Consider the following 9,823-nt stretch of genomic DNA (forward strand, 5'->3'; position numbering starts at 1 on the left):
AATGCATAAGGACTTTGAACAAGATTCCAAATAATACAAAGTTAGATGAATGAAATACTATTGAATTCTAGGCATTTTTGTGACAAGAAACAAAAAACTTAATAAAATATTTTTGTAACAAAAATTTCCTTTTTTAAAAATGTTCTGTGTAGTTTAAGCTGAACTTCAGTTCACCATGTAGCTCAGGGTGGCCTGAAGCTTGTGGTGATCCTCCTGCCTTGGGCTCCTACGTGCTGGAATTACAGGTGTGCACCACCATGCCCAGCCACAAAAAGATTTTTAAATCAGATTTTTCTCTATAACTGTTGTTCATGTTTTAATTGGAGCTTCTTCTAAAGAAATCACTTTACTTATAGTCCCAAATCTCTTTTATTTATTTACTTTTTTTGAGACAGTTGTTGGCCTTGAACTTGCTATGCAGCCCAGGCTAGCCTCAAACTGATAGTGATCCTCTTGCCTCAGCCTCCTGAGAGCTGGGCTTAGAGGTGTACACCACCATGCCCAGCACCAATTTTCTTTTTAACACACAATGTATACTCACACTGGAATCAAACACCTGAAGGAGTTGGAATCTTATGAATACAGCCAGGACAACAGTGGAGAGAGTCATGAACAAAAACATCACAGTCTACACAGAATACATTCTGGCACACAGTGCAAACATAGACCTGCAACAGAAAGAAGAAAAAGGAATCACCAAAGTAGCGTCTAAACGTTAAGTGAGCACAGCTAGAGGACACATTGTTGCTCTGCTGTTCATATTACAACCAAGTCTCCCTGCACACCTGCACACAAGCTCAGATCTAAGGTGAGTCACGCTCCCCACAAACTATCTTTGCAAATGACAAAATGGGCCCAACGAGACAGCGCAGCAGACTAAAAGCCTGAGATGGCTTTTCGGCCTTTTGGCTCAGATCAAGTGGGAAAGCCTGCTTAGGCCAGCACAGGGATCAGGGTTCGCGCAGAGCTGGCCACTGAGTTAAGATGTGGCGGCGCACACCTGTAATCCCAGTGCTGGGGAGGCTGAAAACAGGAGATCACTACGAATTCAAGCTGTGTAGTGAGACCCTATACCAATACAGAAGGAAGGGAGGGAGGGAGGGAGGGAGGAAGGAGTCGAAATGATTTTGGTTTTGAGTCTTCACAGTCAGTTTATTATAATATATTTTCAGTTACTTCATTAAGTAACAACATAGAGAAGTCAGGTAAGCCCAGATAAGTGTTAGCTCTGAATGTTTAGAGATCACCTGACAGACTCGAGTAAAACAAGAAGCACAAAAAATTTAACATGGCTTTAGTTATTTTTTTAGGGATTTTTTTTTTTTCTATTTTATTTTTTGGTATCAAGAATCAAACTCAGGGCTTGTACTTGCCAGGCAGGTGCTGTGCTGCTGAGCTATATCCCTGGCTCTGGGTTTAAAAATTTCTAGAGAATGATCTCACAACTACAAAAATTATGTTCCTCTTCTAACTAAGTCATTAAGGAACAGGTCAAATGATACATATAACACAGATAAAAAGCTCATAATTCTATGAGCACTACATAAATAGATACTTGTGAATTGGGATAAAACTTTATCACTAAGTCTTTTTTTTTTTCAATTTATTTATTTATTTATTTATTTAGTGTGGCCAGCTCAGCCCACCAGGGGGTGGGGCTGTCTGGCATGTGGTGCTGGGGGATTGACCCGAGATCCCTGTGCTTTGCTTAGCTTAGCTTGTTCTAAGTAGGTGCTTTAAACCACTGAGCCATCTCACCAGCCCCAATCACTAACTCTTAACACAAAAGTAAAAGGCCCAGTCAAATAGCTCAGTGGATTGAAGCACCTGCAAGTAGGCACAAGGGCCAGGGATTGATCCCCAGACTTGCCATGCTGGCCCTGCCCCCCGCAGGGCAAGCTGAGAAGGTAATTGAGCCTGGGTGTGGTGGCACGGGCCTGTAATCCCAGCTCTTGGGAGGCTGTAAACTGGCAGATCACTACGAGTCTGATCTAGTAGTGAGGTCCTGAACACCCTGTAGACCCTCCCCTAAAATTAAAAAAAAAAAAAAATTTAAATGAAATTAAAAAAGGGGTTCTACTGATGATGAAGCTACTGATGTCAAAAGAGAAATGCAAAACAAACTTTTTTTTGCAGTGCTAGAGATCGAACCCAGGATCATACATACTAGGCAGGTTTTTACCTCTGAGCTATACCCCTTGTCCCAAGGAATGTAAAAGTTAATAAAATTATTTTATAAAATATTAGAGTGGAATAAACAAGAAATTTTTGTTTTGTTTTGGGGCTGGAGATTGAACTCATGATCTTTTTCTTTTTTGGCAGAACCGGGGATTAAACTCAGACCCTTGCACTTGCGAGGGAAGTGCTTATTCTAACTGAGCCATCTCCCTGGCCCCTGAACTCATGATCTTAAGACACATTCTAAGCATGAGCCCTACCATTTACCTACATTCCCAGTCCCTAAATGAGCAATACTTCTAATTAATATTTGATACACTTTACAAGTATTTTAAATATGGAAATGTAACTATTAAAAACAGACATATTTCCATCTATATGACTTATTTTTTATGTATTTAGTACAGGGTCTGCAGGGTCTCAGTACATAGATCGGACTTGCAGTGATTCTCCTGTTTTCAGTATCCCAAGCACTGGGATTGCAGGTGTGTGCCACCATGGATTGAACCCTGGCCGCTATGCTCTGCCTAAGCAGGTGCTTTAGGTGGCTGAGCTAGCTGGCCGCCCTTACGTAACTTTACATAATCACATTGATTATCTTAAAAACACTCCTTTTTCCATTTTGATGCGGTTGCTTGACGTGGGTTCCCACTTGTTGCTCAGGTTCAAGCGATCCTATTTCAGGCTCCCCAGTGGCTGAGGCTACAGGCACACACCAGGGCCCCGACTCTGTATTCAGAATCTTTAAAAATATTTGCTAATGGGAACAATTTTTTTTTTTGTGCAGTACAAGGCTTGAACTCAGGATCTTATGCTTGCCAGGCAAGCACTTATTCCACTGAGCTATCTCCCCAGCCCCAGGGAACAATTTTTATCTGTGGTCACCTTAAATGATAACTTCCTGTTATTTCTTTATTTTTCCTGTTATGGTTTGTATATAGGTGCCCTCCCAAAGCCTCATGCAGTCTTGGGGCAGCTCCTGGAGTGTGTGATTGATTACTGTGGGTGTGGATGTTGCACCTGCCGTGGGGCAGGTAACTTGCATTACAATGTGAGGAGGAAAGAGGATTTGGCTGCTTGAGCTGCTGCTACTTCCCCTTGTGCGCTTGCTCTTTGCTGCCACCATGAAAGGTTGCTCTCTGCCATGTGCCGCTCTGCCTTGGAGCCAGCTGAGTATGGACTGTAACCTCCACTAACTGTGAGCTAAATAAACCTTTCCTTCCTTCATTTTGAGTGTTGGGTATCTGTCCCAGCAACGAGAGAAGAGTAACTGAGACACTTCCAAAGGAGCTGTAACAGAGCTAGGGATGCAGCTCAGTAATACACACTTGCCTAGTGTGCATCAGACCCTGGGTTCCATCCCTACTAACAAAAACAAAACACTTAAAACAAACAAAAGCAGCTAGCTTGAAAACCGAAGAGAAAGCCTTCACTTATCTTCATACCAAAACTAGAACACAGATTTACAAAACTATTTAAATGGTTTTGTTCCCATTTATATCGACTAGTTGGTATAACTGTATTTATGGGCAATAAGTTGAAGTGAACCCAGTCTTCAACAACCTCCTGGAAACAGTATAGTATTGTTTTGTTATACATAACTTAATAATTAGAACTCACATGTTGGTCCTTGAGTTGCCCCTGACATCCATAACAAAATCTGAAAAAGAAAGTTTAAGAATAAAAAAAAAAAATTCACTAATTAAAATAATTTAGTCAAGATGGAGAAACTAGAATCTTTTAATAATTAGCTCCATACTAAACTTTGGTAGAAAGAGTGAAGAACGCCAACAGTTTCTTAAAATTCCACAGTATGTTAGCAATTAGTGGCCCAAAATGTAGTTCAGACTGGCCTTGAACTCATGGTAACCTGCCTGCCTCAGCCTCCCAAGTACTGGGATTACAGGTGTGCGCCACGACAGTTCAGTTTCCTTTTCAAGGAATAGTATAAAGATTTAGATCAAAGGGTGCAGCACAGTGGTGCATGCCAAGTGTGTCTGAGGCCCCAGTTCAATCCAATCCCCAGCACAAAAAAGTTCTCTATTACTGAAAACACTGATCTTGTCTCCCCTCCCCACTTCACTTCCAGCTCCCCAGGGGTATTTTCAAAACTTTTTACAGTGTGTCACATGTGATGGATCATAGCTGTAATCCCAACACTTGCGAGGCTGAGGCAGGAGGATCGATTGCTGAGAGTTTGAGGCCAGCCTGGGCTACACAATGTGTTCAAGGCCAGCCTGAATTATAGTCAGACCCTGTCTCAAAAAACCAAAACTAAACTTTTAACTGAGCAATATTTACTTATGCTCGCGTAAGTGCTAACTCCAGGCTCTGAGTATTGGCTCTGAGCCTCCAACTGCGGAAGACGAGAACTAAGTCTTGGGATATAGGTGTCGCCGCCAGGCCCAACCAAACTGCAATGTTTTCCCTTGAAAGTCTGAATGTAAACATTCTCTGTGGACATTCAATATTGCTGATGAGAAGCCAAGCAATTTTAATTCCAGAGCCTTGACATGTGACCTAATTTTCCCCCTCTGGAAATGTTTAGGGTGTTTTACTGCATATTCTGACATTGCATAATTATACAGTTTTAATGTGGGTCTGTTCTCGTTCAATATGTTAACCACTTGACAGTCCCTTTCAACCTAGAAAATTCTGTTCTTCAATGGCAGAAAACTTCCTTAAACTATTTTTGGTTTTTTTCTTTTTTGGTTGGGGGAATTGAACTCAGGACTTTGCACTTAGCAGGACTTTGCACTTACCAGGCATCAGATTGTTCTGCTGACCTACATGCCTGGTCTTAAAGCATTTCTTGGATGATCTCCTATTCTGCATTTTCTCTTTTCTTTCTTTCTCACATATTTTTATAGTGGACATTCTGCATAAATCTACCAGTTGTTTTTCAATTTATCCTCCTACATTTACTCCACTTTGTGCCATTTATTCTACTTCCTGGAGTATTTCTTCAACTCTATCTTCTAATCTGTCTACCAGGTTTTTTATTAACCTCAACCATAAGTAAATAAATAAATGCAAGTTAAAACAATGAGATTTTTAAAACTCGGCCAAAATAAAAAAACTTTTATAATCCTAATATTGTTCAAGTTTAGGTAAACAACAAATGAAACCTCTTTAAAGGATATCTTTACAACATCTATTATAAGTAAAGAATTCTCCCCCATTTTTGTGATATTGGGCATTGAACCCAAGGGTGCTCCAGCACCAAGTACAACCCCAACTCTTTATTTTTTTCTATTTTTGAGACAGGGTCTCACTAAATTGGGCAAGTTTTCCTTGAACTTACAATCCACTTGCCTCAGCCACCTGAATAGCTGGGATTACAGGCATGCACTAATATGTCCAGCTGTATACCATTTTTTATATTGGAAGTAACCTTACCCAAATTAATAACTATATTCTTAAAGGCAGTGTCAACCTACTCAAGTATTAGTTCACCATTATGAACAGATATAAATAAATCAAAACTCATACCTCTCTCCTTTATATTCTTCTAGTGCAATTTCTTGAAAAGCATCCAAGGGAAATAAATGATGGTAAGAACGAGCCAAATGGGGAGCAGAGACCAAAGTAAGACCTAACACACAAAAGAAGCATGTTTAATAAGCCAAACCCCATAAAGACAACAGCTGAAAAGCCAAAGGCTGTAACCCGAGCTAAATACTTCCAAGTTTCTTTAGGGCAGTTTTGTTCTTCTGCAGTGCTGGGGGCTGAAGCCAGGCCCTGTTGCAGGCCAGGCAACCATTCTGCTCCTGAGTTACATCACCAGCAGAACTGTAGGTGCTCACCTCTCAGTTTCCTGGGCTGCAGGAGCTTCCAGGGCAGTCAGTTCTGCCACATGTACGACCTCTCCTGGCCTACTTGCTTACTTATAAATGAAATAAACTTTACTACAATGTTATATTTATTCTTGGAAATGTAGTACTGGACACTCAATTTTTAAAAAGTCATCTATTTCTCTTTGCAAAGAATAAATCCACACCAGATCTAGTGACACACACATATAATGCAGGACTCTGGGAGGCTCAGGCAAAAAGATCACAAATTTGAACCTAGCCTGGACAACTGAGTGAGAACCTGGCTCAAGAGTATATCGGGCTGGGTTATAGCTTGGTGGCACAAACACCTGCCTGGCAAGCACAAGGTCCTGAGTTGGAGTCCCAGTACCAAAACAAACAAACAAAAACTCTTAAAAATGTTTAGGGGGCTAGGGAGATGGCTCAGTGGAATATGCGCTTCCCTGGCAAGTGCAAGGGCCTGAGTTCAATCCCCGGTTCCGCCAGAAAAAAAAAAAAGAGTATAAAAAAGGCAAGGTGTGGTGGTGCACGCCTATAATCCCAGGAGGCGGGAGGCTGAGGTAGAAGGATCACTGCGTGTTTGAGGCCAGCCTGGGCTACGCAGAGTTCAGTGCCAGCCTGAACTACAGAGTGAGACTCTGTCAAAAAAAAAAAAAAAAAAAGTATAAAAATGGGCAAAGACTCTGGGATCACCAAAAAAAGCAGAACAAAACTCTAGGATCAAGCCTCAGTACCACATTCATAGAGAGTACATATCCAGAAACAGGTGGAACTCAACATGTACATTTTTTACCAATATTACATATAATAAATTATTTAAATTTAATTTAAAAGTGAATAACTTGTTTCTTACCACATATTTTACATTCAACAGGAAGTTCACAGTACTTTGCCCGACACTGTGGGCAGAAATAACCTCCTAAAGTAAGCCCTGGCTCAGAACTGCTATCCAGGTGCCTGTGGAGGGAAAAATTATTTTAAAGATTATATATATATCTTTATATCATATATGTGTGTGTGTGTGTGTGTGTGTGTAAAAGATCAGAGCTAAAGAAAATACGTTATCTTGATCTTAAACTCTGGATTCCATTTCACAAATTTTAAATTTTCTTTCAAAATATGTCAGTATGTCATTTAAGTTACAACCCCCCTCCTTTGTCTTTTTTCCTCTCTCTCTTTTTTTTTGATACCAGGAATCGAACTCAGGACTTTGTATCTGCCAGGCAGGCACTTGTACCACTGAGTTATATCCTTGGCCCATCACTTTTTTTGTTGTTTTTTTGTTTTTATTGAGATAGGGCCTTGCTATGTAGTTTAAGCTGGCCTCAAATTCTTTGATCTTCCTGCCTCAGCCTTCCAAGTGTTAGGATTACAGGCATGCACTGTAATACATACTTGGCTCTGTGAAATAATTCATCTAGAAGGATAAATCTAGTCCTTGTTATACCATTACCTTTAATGACAGGAAGCAGAAGTCTTGCCTGTGACTTTTTTTTTTTTTTTAATTATTTATTTATTCCTTTTGTGTGTGTGTGTGTGTGTGTGTGTGTGTGTGTGGCCAGCTCAGCCCACCTGGGGGCGGGGCTGGCTGGCATGTGGTGCTGGGGGATTGAACCGCGGTCCCTGTGCTTTGCCAAGCTTGTTCCAAGTAGGTGCTTTAGACCACTGAGCCATCTCTCCAGCCCCTTGCCTGTGACTTTTAAAAACCACTTCCTTTAATTTTGTTTTATAATTGTATACTATACAAAGGACTCAAGTTCAAATGAGGTAGGGCTGGCAAGATAGCTCAGCTGACTCAAGTGCCTGCTTAGGCAGAGTGCAGCGGCCAAGGTTTGATCCCTAGTGAGCCATGCTGGCCCTGCTCCCAGTGAGTGCTGAGCCAGTGACTGAGACTGTGTGGTGGCGCTCACCTGTAATCCAAGCACTTGGGAGGCTGAAAACAGAAGAATCATTACAAGTCTAATCTTTGTAGTGAGACCCTGTAGATCCTGTCCTAAATACAAAAAAAAGTTCAAACGAGGTATTACTCAGCGAAGTCTAGGTTGTATCACTTTGCCTTTCCCTGCATACCAACCAACACAAACGTTCTTTAGTTTTCACTCCCTATATCTAATTACTATTGTTTTTATTTTGAGCACAATTGTGTATCTTTTCTTCACATCACCTTCTTTTTAGATAACTGGTAGCATATTACACACTTCCCTCTTTCTACCTCTTTTCTTTAGTGACATTTCCTGAAGACCTCACCTCAGAAATATACTGTATAGTCCTTCCTTTTTATGGCTACATGAAGGGTAATTTCTTTTCTTTTTTTTTTTTTTTAGATAAGGTCTCACTATGGTTTAGATTGCCCTTGAACTTACAGCAATCCTTCTGCCTCAGCCTCCAGAGTGCTGAGATTACAGATGTGTACCATCACACCTGGCTCAAAAGGTAATTTTTAATTAAAAACCAGACTTCAAGCCCAACTTTTAATTTATAGCTTACAGTAATGAGTTTAAATGTTAAAATATTACTGGTCTTTACTTACGCCATGCTGAAAGAAGGCTTCGCATCTTGATCAGACAAAGCAGCAATGGTATGCTGAGGAAATCCTTCATAGGAAAAAAAAATGTATTAATTTGTCTTTCCAAGCAAAGAGTGGAATTCTAGGAGTAGGAACCTAAAAATGTTCCTACCAGAAAGCAACATAGTTGTAGAAAAGCTCTTTTCTGTCTCTTACATATACATATATGCTTGTTACAGTGTATGAGACTGACTGTAACTCCTCCCTAAGATCTGTCTATACATGACCTCAAATTCTCAATTTCTTATCTATATATTTTATTTTTTTAAACTATGTATTTTTCTGTGACAAGCTCTCTTGCTTTGAAGTACAGGCCAGCCTTGAACTTACGATGAGCCTCCTGCCTCATCCTTTCTAGTGCTGGGATTGCACATGCAGCAATATCTGTCTTTTCTAATTTAATAACAACACTTGGGGGGGGGTTGCTGGGGAGATGGCTCAGTGGAATAAGTGCTTCCCTGGCAAGCACAAGAGCCTGAGTTCAATCCCCGGTTCCAAAAAAAAACCAAAAAAACAAAAAAACAACACTGTTGGGGGCTGGGGAGATACAGCTCAGCGGCCTAAGTGCCTGCGTCACAAACATGGTCCCAAGTTCAATCCTCAGTACAGGAAACAACAACAACACTGTCGTTTGTGTGTGTGCAGGGGACTGAACCCAGGGTTCACCCTTCACACTGAGCTACATGCCCACCTGCTTTTCTGAAACTCTAAGAAGGAGTCTTGCTAAATCATTAGGTTGCCTCAGGCTGGTCTCAGATGTGCAATCCTCTGTCTTAGGCTTCCAGAATATTGGCATGACCAGTGTATGGCATCAAACATGGCCAAAAAAAGAAAGAAATTCTCAAATTATAAAATGGCTCAGTGGAAAAAGTGCTTCTCTGGCAAGTGCAAGGGCCTGACTTCAATCCCCAGTTCTGCCAAAAACAAAAAACAAACAAACAAACAAAAAGTGGAAAATGATAATTTGAGCAAATAAAAACAGAAAGCTGTATAACAAAAATATACATTTCTAAAATAACATAAAATAAACACATACCCATACGAATAAGTGAGCATTCAGAACTTGAGCTGGCAGGAGGAGGACTAACATGATGCGTCAGTAACTCTTTGTAATGGCTTTCATCTAAAATCACATGGTATGTGCCTAACAAGAAACAAACAACAGGGCTGGTGAGATGGCTCAGTCGTCTAAAGCACCTACTTATAGAACAAGCTAAGCTAAGCAAAGCACAGGGACCGTGTTTCAATCCCCCAGCACCACATG

The 9,823-nt window shown here is 40.7% G+C and overlaps 1 protein-coding gene across 1 annotated transcript in view; it reads right to left on the bottom strand.

Moving 5' to 3' along the window:
- Positions 1-457: 457 nt before the first annotated feature.
- LOC101563296 (general transcription factor IIH subunit 2) overlaps positions 458-9,823 on the bottom strand; it is a 28,367-nt gene continuing 19,001 nt past the window's right edge. Inside the window, exons 11-16 of the mRNA XM_004623023.3 lie at positions 9,596-9,703; positions 8,524-8,587; positions 6,847-6,950; positions 5,671-5,773; positions 3,799-3,838; positions 458-668 (exon numbers count right to left, since the gene is read on the bottom strand). Of these exons, the coding sequence (XP_004623080.1) occupies positions 549-668; positions 3,799-3,838; positions 5,671-5,773; positions 6,847-6,950; positions 8,524-8,587; positions 9,596-9,703 (539 nt within the window). The 3' untranslated portion in view covers positions 458-548. The remainder of the gene's footprint in view (positions 669-3,798; positions 3,839-5,670; positions 5,774-6,846; positions 6,951-8,523; positions 8,588-9,595; positions 9,704-9,823) is intronic.

The sequence above is a fragment of the Octodon degus genome, unplaced genomic scaffold (genome assembly GCF_000260255.1).
Source record: "Octodon degus isolate 3935 unplaced genomic scaffold, OctDeg1.0 scaffold00001, whole genome shotgun sequence".
Lineage (NCBI taxonomy): Eukaryota > Metazoa > Chordata > Mammalia > Rodentia > Octodontidae > Octodon > Octodon degus.